The 17,749-nt window shown below is 39.6% G+C and overlaps 1 protein-coding gene across 4 annotated transcripts in view; it reads left to right on the top strand.

Moving 5' to 3' along the window:
• Positions 1-17,749, top strand: part of fam13a (family with sequence similarity 13 member A) — a 50,835-nt gene that overhangs the window by 14,814 nt on the left and 18,272 nt on the right. For all 4 annotated transcript variants that reach the window (XM_041036164.1, XM_041036167.1, XM_041036165.1 and 1 more), the window contains exons 6-11: positions 424-489; positions 1,296-1,382; positions 5,034-5,281; positions 11,468-11,509; positions 16,484-16,525; positions 16,704-16,898. In XM_041036164.1, coding sequence (XP_040892098.1) covers positions 424-489; positions 1,296-1,382; positions 5,034-5,281; positions 11,468-11,509; positions 16,484-16,525; positions 16,704-16,898 — 680 coding nt within the window. The remainder of the gene's footprint in view (positions 1-423; positions 490-1,295; positions 1,383-5,033; positions 5,282-11,467; positions 11,510-16,483; positions 16,526-16,703; positions 16,899-17,749) is intronic.

The following is a 17,749-nucleotide window of genomic DNA, read 5'->3' on the forward strand; positions in this document are numbered from 1 at the left end:
TCACCTCCTGGCCTTCCTCTTGATGCCTTTGAACGCAGCACATATGATCACTGGTGTTGCCTTTACCTTCAGTCACTAAGTGCTGACGAGCAGGAGGTGTACATGAAAGTGTTTATGTGAGTGTATGCGTTTGACGATGTCAACTTATTTAAATCTGTACTGAACCCTGTTGTTAGGGCTCTCAGAAGAAAAGCAAAAGTAGAACACAAATACCCAGGAGTCCCTCTAAAATACCTCCCTGATTGTAAAAAGAAATTTAATCACTATGGTACATTTGAGGGTATAGTTACAATAATAATAACTAGAGAACAAAGCCTCCTGGCCTCTGTTAAACATGATTTGTTGTTACCTTCTTTACTCTACTGTATGTAAGACATGGATTACAAATACAAAGAATGACCATCTTCTTTGTCCTCTTTCCAGTCCCAGGAGGTGCACGTGACAGATACAGACGTAAAGAAGTCCCCGACACCAGTTCCCAGGATGAAAGTGCGTGCTCTGCTTTTCAGTAGCATGCCTGCATGTGTGCATCTTTGTTTATATGTTAATGTTCTTCTGTGTATCTGTTATGTCTGAGTTTGTCTGTTGTGAAATGCAGTGTTGTTGTTTTTGCATGACATTCCCAGGTCAAACTTGCTTGAACCCTTCAAACTCCCTTACATAGCCCTTTTTAACACCAACCATGTGATCTGTGTGACGTGATTAACATAAGATGGGCATGTTTTGGAAAAGCTGTTTTCCAACACCAAAGCCATTTCTGTGTGCGTCTGTGTGGGTTTCTTTGAGCTTTAAAGATGTTATCAGTGTCAGCTGACTTGTCTATACTGCTTGGAATGGTATTTGAGGTCACTCAATGTGAATAGATGATGACCTTTTTAACTTATCATTTGTTCTCATGATACAGATTTAAAAATAGCACTGTTCAAATTAGCGTTTACTTTCACACAGATTAGTCTGACTCAGAACTAGTGCAAAGATCTCGAGCACTTCAGGAGTGTTTATATTTTTATTTTTATATGTGGTTGGTGCAGATAAAACATTTGATTTTATTTTCCAAATGGCAGCTACTGTAGCATGTTAAATTTTGTCAAAATTTAAGACAACATGCAGCAAGTTGATTAGTATCATCTTGTAGCTCAACTTTATTTTATTCACTCAGATTTTCCTGGTTGTTTAAAATAGTCATGGCTGTATAACTGATCACATTCTTCATGCTGCAGTAAACATTTAAATGTGTTTTTAAAGTTTATTTTCTTTTTTCTTACTCTCATTTTCTTTTCTATGCACTTTCCAAGGTTGGACAAGCAAACATATCAGAAAATGCAGAGCTTGTGAACAAATCCTCCACCAACACTCCGAAGGCAAGACCAAGGAAGAAGAAGGTACAGAAAATTAAAAGTTGGTTACTGTCAGTGTGATTAATTGCTGTCGTTTAAGGGGCTAGTCTAATGGTCTACTACAGCCTATTTCTCACCCTTTCCAATAAATACTTCCTGCTTTCTTATCTGCCGTACTGCCTTGGTGCTGATTAGCCTGAGGTCATCTCTCAGACAGCCTCTGATGCCTGTGGCCTCGCTGCTCAGTCACATGATGTGATTTGATAAAGGAAATCTGCTGCAGGAAACAACAACACGCTTATTTGCAGTGAGAGACAAACATGGACTACGTTATGCTCCAACAACTCTGTTGTGGTCTTATTACAGATGAGCCCTGCTGCAAAAACTGTTTGACCGTGGATTTGAGTGGATTTAAAGCTTGGAAATTAGTTTGTGTGCATGTTTTAGACATTGTGCTCTGGATGCCTTTGTTTAAATCAAAAGACATGAAAGAGAGCCACATTTATACATACATAAATTACACTTTGTTAAGTTTTAATCTCAGAACCTTTGATGTCACATAAATGCAGATTTGCTGTGTTTATGTTAATTTGTTTATGAGTAATTTCTCTGAGGTTGGCTTCAGTTTGCCAACAAAGACTGAAATGATGGTTCTGTGGCTGTTTCAAATGCAGTTTTGAAAAAAGATCTGACGCCATAAATGTGGTGTACATATCAATACCAGTGTCACTGTAGAGATAAAAGAAATGCTGACTGACAGCAAAATAATCTCAGGAGAGTAAAAACATCTGCTGATTAAGAATGCTTCCTTCCCACAGTAGTCAGTGAAAAAAAAAAAACATTTGGTTTTAACAGAGCTGGTATGTAAAGCTTAAGATGTTTTTTAAATACCTGAAATTACTTAAAATTAGCCCCTCTGCCCTCACTGCACTTGTAGATATGTACACTGGAGTTTTTGAAGGCACCGTGTAGTGGATAAATGTACACACAAATGGCAGACAGTGAAGGTAGTGCACAATATAGTAAAAGGGAGGTGATTCTGGACACAGTCCAAACTCTACTGAACTATAAGTCAGAAAGCATGAAGCAGCTGTAACCAAAGGAGCATCTACAGCGAATGTTCCAACAAGGGCATTTGCACATAGCAGATGTAACGATGCTGTTTAAGCAGCAATTGCCGTAGACCTGAACCAGAAGAGGTTGCTATAGCAACACACTGCCATCAGCGGTAAACTGGTGTTGATATGACCTGATCAACAGTCTTGTCAGGAGCTTGTTAGGAGCCTTTGAAACACTTAACATATAAACTTGAGCTGACACCAAGAGATCAACAGAAACCGCCCACTTCCTATGAAAATGAAAATGGTGTTTGCAGTAAATTGCTTGACCTTCTTAATCATTTATCAAAGTGATTCATCATCACTATAAATATTAACTTTTATAGCTACATTTCCCAAACACTCCTGCTGAACCTTTTCTAGAAAAAAACATTTCACTCTCAAGGCCAGACCGAGCACAAATGTGGCCTTGATAAGTGCTGCAGCTAAAGACAAATACAGTTAAAAGTGTAATTTTTAGATTGCTCACCTCTCACACATCACTACCAGAGCTACACAGCATGGCTGGTGCTTTGGCACTGTGAGGTGTGTCGTAAGTCTGTAATTTGTACAGTATTTGTCTGCCTCAGGTCAGGTATAGTTGTAAGAGAAACACTCCCAAACAAACAAACACACCCACAGACAGCCCAGGGAGCCCTAAACGTGTCTTTTGTATCTGTTTGATTTATGATGCACCTGTTATTAAAAAGGATGAATGTGTGATCAAAGGGGAAGTTGTGATATTGTGAAAACAAACAGATGTTCCAATCCATGAGCCCTGGACTCCTAAATAGCACACAGATATTAGAGTAAAATCCTTGTTGTTGAATTAATATGGTTAATGAGACATTTCTGTTGCTATGGTAGCACTGTGGGGAAATTCTAATGCTTTTTTCAAAATAGGCAAACATTGGCTTTTCTCCTTTTGAGCAAAAGTGCTTCTATTAACAACAACTATTTATAGGAGTCTAGTGAAAGTGTTTGTGGTGGTTGCGCAAAGAAGAACAGGTATGGATCACATTGCACACATGCCTCTGAAAAACTGGACAAAACTAGACTGTGAAAAGAGCTGTCACCAGTCAGTGAATAGAGATCAGTTAGGTATAGGTTGTTTTAAGGCTAGCTGCAACTGCCTTTTCATTGTAGCAGATCACTTGCAAGAAAGTACACCAAAGTAAAATTTCTGAATGTTTTATTTGGTTTACCTCACAGTCTTTTTAGATTTTTGAAATCAGGTCACATAGTCATTTCGATCTGTCAGACTTCTTTGCCATCTGGTCTGTTAAGCTCTGCTTGAGCTCTTTTTTATGCATGGGCTGAAAGTGAGACCCAGGAATGGAGGCAGCATGGCAGGTTGAAACTGACCTGGAGTTCTATCTATCTACTTACTTTTTTCTTCCATATTAAAGTTTCAATTAATTTTCCTTATAAAGCAAAATAAGACATAAACAAAACACATAATCAGAAAAACCTAACAGCACAGACCAGTAAAGATGACAGAACCATCTCACCAATGCTGCTAAAGTCCAATGTTAAAACATTTGTTTCTACCTGGATTGGGGGCTTGTCCATGGTGTCTCCATGATATCTCCTCATATCATGATGAAACAGGCCCCAACCCCCTGAAAGAAAGCTAATGTCCACATTCTTTTCCCCTTTTTTAATCTCCTTTTTTCTCCTCTGTGGTTTTCTGTGAATGACAAATTTAGCCAAATCAATTACAAAGCCCCGGGGGGCAAAATCCATACTGGGTTTAGCTAAAGAAGCTCGTGGAGCTAATTATGTTCCCAAAGATTCACCCATTAAGTGCACCAGTGACTAAATGACTTAATGGAGGCAGCATCCATAGATTTTAGAACAACCCATTAAGTTAAACCTCAAATGGAAATGTTCTGCTGATAATTGGTGCAAAGAAAAAAGTAAGGCTTTTAATTCTACCAACAGACAGACATTGGCAAACCTCTTTTTGCATTGGGTGTTTTTGTCTGTTATCAATACTTAAGCTGCTGCCGTCAGACCCATTTCATACCCTGTTTACCACAGCCAGCTGGCTATTTGGCATCATTATACATGGGCAACCATACGAGCGCTTTCCATATATACTAAGAGAAAGCTTCTTGACACATTCTTTAACACTTCTCTCAGGTTTCCTTGGCTGAAACTCTGCAAGAATGCAGAAGGGTACTTTTCAAAATGTGGCTGTAATTAGGTTAAGGTTCTTCTCCTACACTACAGTCGGCGGTTCACGTTGTTTATACCCACTCAGGGTCAGCACGGTAAGACAAACATCAGTCTAACCTTACAGTTTTATAAGCTAACCTCTTTTTCCCCTTGCCTCTTTTGTGTTCTCTTTTTTGTTCTTTAATTCCTCTCTGCCTCACTGAAGAATATCCTCGAATGCATGTTTTATAGTGACCTGAGCAAAGGGTGAAAGCTCCAGTGTGCTTTTCCGTGTATGTGTGTGTGTGTGTTTGTATGAGCTTGACTGTGCAGAAATGTTAGCAGAGTATGATTTCCCTCCTGTGCTGTCTCATATTTCCTGTCACAAGACTCACCTGTTGGTGGTGTCTCTCTCTGTCTCTCTCTCTCTATAAAACAGGTGAGGAAAGCGAAGAGTGACGGCATGCCTGAAGTTGTCCCTCAGCCCAGTCGCTCTGCTTGGTTACCTCGTGCGAGGCCTCTCTCCATACCAATAGTTTTGCCCCTGACCTCTGAGCTGAGGAGCCCTAGTCCAGAGGCGATGGAGACGACTCCCGTACCTCTGACCTGCCAACACACCCCAGACACTTCCTCGCACCTCAACCATCTTGATGTCAGCCCCTCTTGCAGCATGGAGGTCCTCAGTAGGTCAGTGCGTGATGAAAGCACATTCACCTGTGTCTCAGAAAAATTTGAAAGATTAACTGAATGTTTTAACATTTGGATGTCAATTATTATTTTTGCATAAATTATTTTATTTATGCAACTATTTTGTTTTTAAAAACAGCAGCAGAGCTGTATTAATGTTGACGAGCATGCAGATACATCAGAGTGACATCTCTAGACAGCATGTTGTGAGTTGCTTTCCGGGAGTAGTATGTGCAGTATCGTCTGAGATGAATATTCATGATGTATAAATAATTTAAACTTACCACCCTGAACAAAAAATAAAATGTGCAATCCAAAATGGAATTCTGTTAGGCTATGAAATATAGTTAGCAACTCCTGCAGTTTTATGATTTTTTTTAGGATCACAATCTTATCTGCAAGCATGATCCTTTATGGCTGCTCTAAAATAAAACCTAAGGTCATATAATGCAAAACAAAACTTCATTAGTCACACACCTAACATTAAATGTTCACCAATTCGTTTTTTCATATTGTGATACCGTCTCGCTTTCAGTGGTTCCAGTTCCAGTTTGAAGTAGTAGGGGGTCTCTAGCAGTAGTAAATAGGTTATGACCACTGTTTGCGTAGGTGAAGTGCTATCAGCCGAGGGTAAGGGTGAAGAATCTTAAGAGTTTGACAGCGATCAGGGATCTAAAGCTCAAGCCCTGTGGCAAAGTGCCTTTAACATGCAAACAAGCCTATTATAAGAAGCTGAAACTGGAACCACTTGGTGTCGAGTGTCCTCAGTCCTGGAATAGGCAGGCTACAGCTGTGCCTGTTGTTGGGGCTCTTGCTGCTTTTACTGGGAGGCTTAGACCAGCATGAACCTTAATGGTGATCACACCTGTATCATTTGGCTAAAAATCCTGCTACTGTACTGTTTTAAAACCTCTTTTCACAAACTCCAAATACCATTTATTTGGAACCACAAATTAAAATATTAATACAAACTATTAATGTATAAATATAGACACTACTTCACTGGCAATAGACTGTATGTTGGAGTTCTCTCAGTGGAAAAATTGGTATAATAAGGTATAATCTGGAGCGAAGCAATAAATGTTGTTTGCGATGATGCTGTTATGTTTTTTACTACAGCTTGTACAATACACCTGTGACCTTTAGTATGGCATTAATCAGGGTGCAAAATCGTGTCAGCACCAGCTCCATTAACACATTACATACAAGTTCAGTGTGATACATACACAGTGGTTTGCATTCAGACATTCTTGAATACTGAATTACAAATCCCTGAGCTCTAGCTTGTACATATTCGATAAAAATAAACGTAATGTATTAGCACAGGATATATGGAATGAGTTTTTATCACAGAATTTCTATTACTTTTACAGTTTTTTTTATTTGTTTATGAGCAATAATAATTACTTTATCATGCTAACAAATTCTAGTATTATTACACAGGGTAACAGGTTTACGTAAACTCTACAAAAAAAATATCAAATACTTTTTAAGTTCTGTGTTTAAGAAACTGAGCATCTTTGCTCTTTATCACCTAAAGAACAAACATTATTGCTTGTGTGGCCTAAAGTGTGTTAAATTACCAAGACCATCCACTGCCTCTTAATCCAATAGATGTTCCTGTCTACATGAAGTGATAAATATAATACTTCCAAGGTGGTAAGAGCTTTCCTCACCATGTCAGGGCACCAGTAAATCCCACCCCACACACACATTCACTGAAATTCTCCTTGTCAGGTCGTATTGGGTGACTGATCTACAGGCAGCTTGACGGGGGACTCCAGTACTGTGCGTCAGCAATCTGAACTCACTGGTATTTACTAATAGACACCTACAGCAGGGCAAAAAGAATAAAATGAGTTTACCATCTTTAATGCAAGAAAGCTTTGATATTCACTGGTACTGTCGGACAAATCAGACACTGACAAGACATTTATGTGGCGATGGTGAAAAACAGTAAAAGTTTTTATGAAAAATGTGATTTTAACACATAAATCCACAGCAAATATATGATAATTTTCCATCAGTGGAGACCCGTGTGTTCATATTTGTAGCTGTTCTCATGTCTGCTTGTCAGCTTGCTCTCACTTTCCATAGGTATGTGTCAGTCAAATCTGTGTCAGCATAGTGCAGCACTCCCAGCAGCACAACACAGTGAGCCCCAATGGAGTGAAACATGACAAAATCAGGGGTGTTTTGTTATTCTGGATCTGTTATTCCCTGCATCTTGCCCAATGTCAGCTTGGATTGGCTTTTAAATGTTTTTTTATTATTTATTTATTTATTTATTTATTTATTATAATGCTTCATTCATCCACCCATCCACACCTCAATCATTGGTAGCTATACTGCTATCCCAGCCGACATTGGGCAGCCGACATTGGTAGACAGTGCTGACACATAGAGACAAACAGTCATTCACTCAACATTTCATTCATGATCTTTATTTTTATAGGGTGTGAAATATGAAGTCAAGAATTTATGAAGTGTGCTTACACCTTGTTGGTAGTATAGAGTCTATTTTTTATTTATATGATGACATTTGTGTCAGATTCGACACCTGCACCCTTCATTCCAGGAACTCCCTCTATCCTGAGTCACTCTGTTTGCTGAGGTCATGTTTAGCACAATTGAAGATTGTCATTCTCAGGGTTTCCTGTTAGTGGTTCCACTTTTAGATCTTCTTATGTATCCACGTTCCGACTTCTGTACTGTATTAGAGAATGAGTCTTATATCTTTATCTGTAGAAATGAATGAATCCAGTAATTTTGTATGCCACAGTGCTCTCACCTGTACCTGAAATATGACACCAGCCCCATTCACCGCACAGGCCACATGAACCAACATAGCAGCGTCATGTGAACATATTTTGCTCTTAGCATTGCGTAGTTGCACGTAGGGGATGCATGCTGGCTTTTGTGTGGAGTTGCCATGGTTCACTGAATCTTGTGATGTAACTATTGGGTTTCTTAGAAGCACATTGGAAATAGGTGGGAGTGAAGAACATTGCAGTGTGGTGTGAGTGCAGGTTCCCTGTGGGTATAACGGTATTGTCAGCCGCCTGTCAGGAAGTCTCATCCATCAACCTGAAAGCCTGACGGCACATATTTACAGCAGGAACCTACTTGCAGGAAGAGACTGGTTTTGCTGAACTTGTATTGTTACTGAAGCACCTTTTTTCCCCCCCTAAATCTCAGACAGAGGAGTGACACTTAATTGTACTAAGATTGTGTCAGTGAAGATTCTCAGTCATTTCTGTCATGTCCAAATCAAACCAGATTTTCTAGACCATAACAGCAATTCATTCAAGAGGCTTCTTCAGTTTTCTAATGCCAGAGACTCTCCACCAGTCAAGACAGCTGAGGCCTCTTGGACAAGTGGCAAGGAATGAAAAACCCAAGTCAGGTGCTATTGATTTTGAACTTGACACTAAGTTTGATGTTCAAGTTCATTGACAGACCTGATAGAAAGTTAAATGCCTGGCTTGAAGGTGAGGGGAAAGGATGGCTGCAGGTGCTACCAAGCCATCAGTCAAAATCATGTATGTATTTCAGCCAGCACTGCAGTGACTGTTGATTAATCGAGTGGTCAATCATCAGAGATGTAATCGTCAATGATATTGATGATTGCTAACTTTTTAAGCATATATACCAAACAGCCATTCGTTTCAGCAAGTATATTGAATCATTAGCCACTGCTACTGTCTTGGTTAAAGATTCTTCCTTTTTCCTGTAGCACTAATTTAGGTGAGTTGACATCAGGTGTGAAACACACTCCTGTGTCATATTTACAGATCCAAATTAGGTGTCTAAACACTGGTATTCCTGCTAATCAAATATAAGTGTGGTATTTTCCTGTGTAATGTTGCTTTTACTTTCTATAAAGTGTTGCCAAGGTAGTGGTCATAAGAAAGAGACTTGACACACATGTACGAACTGAAGACCAACAGTTTTTCGTCTGTAAATAGTTCTGTTCATCTGCAGGTCTTCAATGCCTCAGTTTAAAACCTAAAGCATGATGGTTCTCTGTTGCTTTAACACCTTTTTCTGATGGAATGAGCGTATACCAAGCGTAGCTTAGCCAGGCTTATCCAGCAAATACTTTGGATCTTGACCACCACACAGTGTGCTCGGAGGTATTCTAAGAATGTCCACCACTCCTCTAAAAGCTGATGGTTTGGGGGTCCTGAATGGACTGGAGACTGGTGAGAGTCACTTGTGGGACTCCTTTGTTAATTAACGAAATGCAAAAAGAACTTCACCGTAGAGTTGATGCATTTGGGATCTGCCATTGTTGTGGTCTTACTAAGCCAGGCTGTTCTCCACATCAATCCCCTAACTGCTACTAGCTAAACAGCAAGTGTTTTTGTTGCGTGTTACAGAAGGATTTTGGAAAAGGTAAGGCAGGGCAGGGCGGAAGGAAAAAGACCCTGCCAAAAAATAATGGTGCCAACAGGAGGATTATTCAAGTGACCAGCATCCGCTAAGCCAGGCTACCTTTGTGTACACATTTTTATAAATGTTGAAAAAGTGGAGCGTATCCAGATTGACCAACTTGTCATTGGTAGTTTTCCGTTCGCCCCCGAGGGATCAGGCCTTTTCCAAGTATCCCTACAAAGCTTCTTGTTATCCCCTCAGTCAGGTAGTGGGTAAGCAGGATTTCCGCTTTTGCAATTCACGCCGGCTGTGACGGCACACATTATTTTAATACGCCTGCCAGACTTTGTAACACCAGTTAAGAACATGGGTATGGGGGAAAAACATTCACCACTGAGACTCCTAAAGAATATGCAAGCGATGTGCAGTAAATGATACTTGCACCTCAAACATGGCTAGAAGAACACATTCCCTTTTCCTTTACATTGTGCCATTAGAGAAGACTTTTGAAGTTCAATGAACTTTGACCCATTTTAATTCCTGTCTAACTTGAAACCTAAATCCTTTGTTTTGAATTTGTTGAGGTGCTACTTGAATGGCCAGAGTAGTTCCCCTCCTCTTGATACGCCTACCCCTTACAGTAAGCCACATGAAAGCATGTCACGTACCAAAACACACCGGAGTACCAAGCGTTCACTAAATAACAACTGTTTCTCTGTTTTAGAACATCTGAGACTCAACATGTTTACAACCCACAATCAGTCAGGATTGTGGGTTCATTCCAGTTTGATATGGTCTTCCTCTTCATAATATTGAACAAAAAAATTTTAGTAAAAAAAAAACACTCAAAGTATCAGAATAGATGCAGATTATTCTTCTGTCAATTGAATAGTCCATTAAACATCTAAACTTTCAGCTCTATTCATGTTCTCCATACCTGTATTTTGTCATTTAGAGAAGCTGTTTTTGAAGACAAACAAAACGCCCAAGCTTCTTGTCATTTTCCTGAATGATGGCTACTCAGTTGAGCAGCTGACTTTGTGTACATCTGCTGTACCTTTGTTTGTCAACATTTTTTTACCTGAACTTTTGTCCAGATCCTTTCTGTTGCATATTTGTAAACTAAGAACACTGGTAGAGTTCACGTTGTCCCAACAAGTGTCCTGTTCTCACAGGTAAACATCCAAATTAAACCTTCACCCTTTCATATTCATTTAAAATGAAATGCTAATAAAGTTCAGCTATCACAGTCAGTCATTTTAATGAGAACATCTCACGTAACACGAAATAAACTCAAACAGACTCATATGTATGTATCAACGGTTCTGGTTGCAGTGTTTTCTTCTTGCTTTGATTTTAGAAAAGATAATACAGCATTGAGCTCTGGTGAGACAAACAAGACTGGGTGATTATGAAATTTTCTGCCTGCAAGTGCCAGGATATGAAAATGTTAAGCAACTCCAACATTCAGGGCCAACACTGAGTTCCTCTTATCGTTGCATAATTTCATCATGTGTCACTGGCATGCATCCAGTGGCTGAGGCCAGTCTATATTCTAGAGCAGCAGCCATTTCTCTGTTGGTTCATAATAATTACCCGAGACAAGTTCCACAAAGGCACTGATCTGTTGCACTGCATGGCTATTATTCTGTAGACAAAAGCCAGCCTTATGCTCCTATTTTCAGTCCCAGTGGCATGTAGTGATGGGTGGGTGGATATGTGTGTGAGGGGGTATGTTTTTATGCCATAGTACTTCATAGCCACATCATGCAAGCTAATTAATTATGCCTGTTTGTTTTCACATTTCAGTTCTCAAGAAGACGAGAGGCCAATATCTCCTTTCTACATGAGGTAGGCTTCTTGTGTCTGTGTTAGAAAACTGGCAGACTGGCAGTGAGGGTATATTGTTTTGTACTGGAGGTGTGGGGGAAGTGGCTGTGTGCTGCCTGAGTGCATTATCATCGGAAACAATGGAACCACCAGTTAGAGGGAAAGCAGGGCAGCATGCACATGCAACAGTTTGCTCACCACTGTTTGGTTATTGTGGTGGAGGCAGCTCTAGCACGTGTTCCAGACACACCACCTTAGCAAAAGACACGTCTGGGTGAAGACACTGTTTCAAAATGAAGTAGCCAGAAAAAGAATCCATTTGTAATTATTTTGATAATCTATAATTCATAATTCATGTTTCAAGCAAAAATGGTGAAGCATTGGCAGTGTGTTATATGTGCAGTTACAGCCTCTCAAGTGAAAGAATTTGCATTGCAACAAGGCATTTTAAGACATCACCTTGGCTCATGGAAGTTGCTATTGTCATTTTTCCAGCAGTTTTTGACGGTTTATGCACTAAGAATCAATTAATTAAACAAATGAATAACTGGCAGATTAATCGATAATGAAAATAATTCTTGGTTGCAGCCCTAATCATTTCTGACATCAAACCAGTATTACTGAAAGTAATATATTTCCTTGTCATTACCAGCAAAGGGGAACATACCGTCTTGTGAGTGAAAATGAACCCAATACAAGTGAAGAGAATGACAACACATGTACACATTTTTGAACATGCAAGTGATAACATTTCAGTTCTACCGGGCCACGCCTCCTGGATAATCACCTGTGAATCATCAGTGACCCTACCATCATCGTTTCCCATTTCGAGCTCTGTGTATGTTGAGTTAAAGCCTTCCAACCACAGCAGCTTGTCCAGTCAGTGTTAATGACTGGTTCCTCAGTTAGTCATTTAGAGTTGACACATTTTGACTGGAGGGTTGTTTGCTGATGTGACCTTAGAGCTGATATGGCTCCAGGGCAACTGTTTGTATGATCAAGTGTTTATTGCTTTTCCCTCCAAGGAACTGACTAGACAGAGAACAGAAACATTACAGGATAGCTGTCAGAGTGACAAAGTTACAGGCGCTCAGAGCTGACAGAAAAAGAAATCAGTGGAACTTAATATATGCTTTATGATTTTGTACACTCCCTGGGCACTTTATTAGGGACTTCTGTGGCAGAATTTGTACCCTGACAGGGCTTATAATAGCTTCTTCTATCTGAGAAGAGTTAATTCAGCTTTACGTTTATTGTCAAGTTAGTGGTGGTGTTGCTGAAACTATTTTATCTCTGACATCACTGAATGATTTACACCCACTCCTATCAACCTTTCCTTTCTTCCTTTGCCTCTCTCTCATTCAGTTCTTTTGCTCACGTTCACCACTGACTAACTCAATGGCCTACTTGTACTTTGTCACATACACATACACACATACACACACCATATAGACTTTCTCTCTTCACATACAAAGAATCTCAGGCTGCCACATCGGAGCTTAACCCCAGCCCAGTCAAAATGGATTGTAGATCAACATAATTTTCTACTGTGTGTGTTGACCAAAGAAGGCCCTGGCTTATATCTGACTATGGTGTAATACTGGATTACCTGAATGGACGCCCCTGGGTACACAGTGCAGGAGATTTAAATGGTATAAGCATTTGTAAGCTTTGGAGTCGTTTCCTCTGCACTTTTTAGGCCTCCAAGACCACTTGACTTTAAATATACAGACACCAACTACAGAAACATATTATTTTGTCCTTACTTTTATTTGCAGAGTGGTTTTCTTAGTTGATGGGTTCCAAATAAAGCAATTATGCTGAGCCAATTTTAAACAGACTTGCACCTCTGGCTTTTTAAAATCACACTCAGCAGGACAAAAATATCACAATAGCACAATTACAATGTCAGACCTGTCTTATCATTATAGACCAGACTTTACAGTTCAGCAAATCCTGCAGACACCATCAAAATGGAAAAAACAGCTGGGATTGCTGACTTGTCAGTAGTTATTCAGGTAAATTCAGAAACTGTATTTTCAAGCAAACCAGATAGATTTGTTGTATTTCTCAAATTAATTGTTCAAAATTTCAGGAAATATGCTTGTGTTCTCGCCGAGAGTTATATGAGAAGATTGATACCGTTCTCATTTCCATTTCCAGGTGCAGTGACTTCATGCTTCATCATGTTTTTGATGATTGTCTGACAAAGTCAAAAGTTAAAATGATTCAGATTAGAGTTTGGATTTTGTTATCTTTGAACACAGCCAGGCTTAGTGTCCTTTCCATTTTCCAGTCTTTGTGTCTTTGTGTGCACAACCAAGCTTAGACTTTATAGCTCACATGAAATTTTTACATCTGGGTAATGAAATTGTACAATCATTGTGTTGCTAAATCAGCAGCTGATCTGTTCCCAATCAAACACTGGATTGGTTTTGGGTCGGTGTTATAATTTTATATTTTTAGTATGTGTGTGTTTAAGACAGGACTGTGGGCTTGGCTCATGCATATTCTGATGGTGATATTCATGTCACATTTCTGATGCGCTGACTCATTCCTCTTGCCCTTTGGTCTCTTTTGACAGTAGTTCATGACTCAGACGGTCACCATTGCACACCAGGCAACAATCCCGTCTCATACCAGAGTGGTTTCACAGCGTTGCATATTGAGTTAACATTGAGTCAGTGGTACAAACTTTGTTCTGGACAGTGATGTCACTTCCTTTGCTGATTTACCAAATTGCCTTACTTCTTCTACACTGTGCCAACCCGAAGACTATTTGGGACAACGAAAGCAGCCAGAAGATATTTAATTACCAAATGCTTTACACTTGGCACTTACACACAGCCACGCTCAGCTGTTGATTTCATCAATAGCCTAAATGTGGCATAAGCAGACATCTAAGAAAGCTGATTTAACATTACAGACCAAGATAGTTACCCCATATGAGGAGTTTTTGTCCTTTTCTGATAACTTTTACTTTTAAAGCTACTTTCTAAAATTCTGTTATTTCTGCGTCCAAATTTTCACTAATTTTTGCATTTAGATGAATTCATTCACAACTCTTGACTTCTAAAACGAGACAATCTGAGTGTTAAAAGTCACTTTTCAGTTGCTCACAACAGTCCATGCTAAGGCCACAGTTCGGGATGAGGAATCACAAGCACAGAAGAGCCTCCGTCATAAACTATCAATGTATCAGTGCTAAGCCTGAAACGTGGAGCGCAGTAATCTTGGTTTGTTCAGCAGGGTGCTATAAAAATCTCTCAAAGGTATGACAACCATCTTCCTCTGGCACATATTACAGTTATACTGTATAATTGACCAGCTCACCACCTTTATAGCAAGAGCGACCTGTAGCTCGGTCATAGACAGATCTGGAAACTTCTGGCATATTTCAGGCCTTAATGTGGCCTCTGCACTTGATGAATGCGTGCCTGTGACATTTGCAGGCATTAAGGTCTAAGGTTAAGTCAACATTAGTTGACCATTAAACCGTTTTATGTTGCTTTAACCTCGTGCATTCAGTGCGAGGTCTAATTTTAGCTAGCTGGCTAATATTTTTTCTGCTGTGCCCAGAGACAATCAATCAATTTAGTCTGCTGCCTACAGTGCACCTGTGAGCCCCAGCTGACATAACTTTCACTCGTCTGTCTGACCGTCTTACTTTCCAACTTTCTAAAGAAATGAAAGTGAACTGAAGGTGCAGGATCTTTTTCATTTTCACGTGATAAAAATATCTAACTAGGCTATTTAAGTCGTAAGCACAGGTAAAGACAAAAAAAGCACTGGACATTTACAGCTCCATGTTTGTGATTTGAATTGTTTAGACTCATCAAAATGATGAATGGGGTATGACACAATAGGGCGTGTTCCCTTTTCATCTGATTCACTATCCTTGCTTACAGCTTTGATAATGTCAATACTTGTCCGTGCCATTTTACGCAGGTTCACCACAGTCACCTTGACAGTGCACCATCACTCCATTATTATCTAACTCTTTATCAGTGCTCCGTACGGGGCCTCCGCCAAGCTCTGCTATTACTGTCAACACCACTGTTTAGGAAGATTTTTTCAGGTCACCCCTGTGCACGTTGAAGTAGCTGTACTCCAGGAAAAGCAGGGATGACGTGTACCATTTGGTGAAAGCTATAGGGACTTCCTGAGGAGTAAAAATGTTGACTTTTGCAGCAAAATTGTTGTACGCTCTGTGTCAAAAATGTTGAGTTGTCCTTTCACAGCAATAGTAAAAATTTCAGCATTTCACTATTCACTATTCACTATTATTTTGTTGGCACAAAGCTATAACCATCTTATTTCATGGGAAATGACCACCACAGTTTCCCAGACTCAAGATTATGTATTTAAATCACTTGTTTTGTCAGACTTAGAGTGCTAAAGTGTTTTGCTCAAAAAACCAAACAGTACTTAAATGATTAATCAGTTATCAAAAATGTTAATTCTTTGTCAGTTGGTTAATTAAATAATTGATTTATAGTGTCAGCACTAAATCCATGTATCATGCTGTGTGTAAAGTGTCAGATGAAGTGACTTTCTGCCTGTCACAATTTCCAAGATTTCAAGGTGACGTTTTCGAGCACTGCTGCATCTGAGCAATAAACCAAATCAAGTTAACATTTTGCTTCTTGTTTGGTGCTGCGCTGTGATTCTATGAGTAATAAAAATTCTTTGATCTCTAATGATATCTAGATATAGATTTAGACACATCCCTGCAAAGGTAGCATAACTACCAACTTTAAACTATACTCCACAGTAGAGTTTACTGGTAGTCATAGAAGCCAGTCCCTTTGTTCTCAGAGGACCTACTTATGTTCTGAATGCAGCTGAAGTTAACACTCACTCATGCACACCAGATTCCTCGATCACCTAGGGCCAGAACCAGAGCCTGAGGGATTTTCAGCGTTGCTCAGTGACCTGTTGTGACCACCTGTTTCTGTAGCATTAAATCACTTTCCCCTCTCGTTTTTCTTTCAGTAACCACCTCTCCCCTGTCCACTGCAGACCAGATGTGGTGAAGTAAGTGGGCTTTCATACTGTCATTTAAAAAGCAATGTTGTATTGGTCTTGTAACTGATCAATTTACACGCTTTATTTAGAGAAAAACTCCTGAATTCTACCTCATATGAAACTGTTACTGGAGCTTAAAGTGGTAAAATACTTGTCCACATCTCAATTTATTCCCAACTCCCTACAGTTTTCTGGACAGGACGATACGTTCAACAGTGGAGCAGCATGTCTTTGATGTAAACCCTTTAAGGGATCAAAGTTCAGGGGACTGTGAGTCGACCCTATGTCCGCCATCTCCAAAGGTGACGCCAACTGCACGACAGAGACGTCGACACCAGAGAGAGCAGCAGGAGGAGGGCCTCAGACACAGAGAAAGAAACAGGTGCAGTGGGTCTGGTCTCGTCATGATGTTGGCACTTGATGGTACCAGCATGAAACTGGTGGCAGTTTGTCTTGAGTAACAACACTGAAGTACACCTCAATAATATTGATCTCATTGTTATATTTTCAACTGTGATTAAGGTCTTATTTTCCTACAGTAAAAGTGAAGAATTATGTTAGTATAAAATTAATTATTTCACTTTTTCTGGTGTAAATAAAAGTTTTATTTACCTTCATTATAGTGTAGGAAATATTCCTATTCTTTCTTACTTCAAGAAATAGACACTAAAAAATTCATACTTTTACTTTTTAATGGAAACATGTATATTTGATGGTACAGCCACACATACCCGAGTCTCAAGCCAAACAATCAGCGGTACAGTTGCGTTGTGGGTAAAAGTGCCAGGTTTTTGCAAGGCAGAAGAATGTGTGGGGAAAAAAGGACAGTATTTCACTTTCACCATACGTAAGGCCGAGAGGACATCAAATTGAAAAGAAGCTGAGGATGGGCACTTTAAAATTCTTGAAGTAAATTGAAATATTTTTATTGTTTCTGCACATCTTTCTCACTAATTCTACAAAACATTCTAACAACTCAGCCCTTGATATAATGAATATTTTTTGCACCGTGGTCTCTATATTTTTTACTAGTAAAGCACAATGAGATTCCATTCATTTATAAAGTCTGACCTCGGTGCAATGCTCCTACTTCCAGTTGGTGTTTTGGTGACAGTAAACATTCGTAAGCTTTCACTCTGGATGGTAAGCTTGTCATAATAACTGCAGTCATAATAACTGGAGTCATCTCAGCAAGAAGCTAATCTTTGTTGATGGAGACCTGGTGGAGTCTGA

This window comes from Toxotes jaculatrix, chromosome 4, assembly GCF_017976425.1.
Source record: "Toxotes jaculatrix isolate fToxJac2 chromosome 4, fToxJac2.pri, whole genome shotgun sequence".
In the NCBI taxonomy this organism is placed as follows: Eukaryota; Metazoa; Chordata; class Actinopteri; family Toxotidae; genus Toxotes; species Toxotes jaculatrix.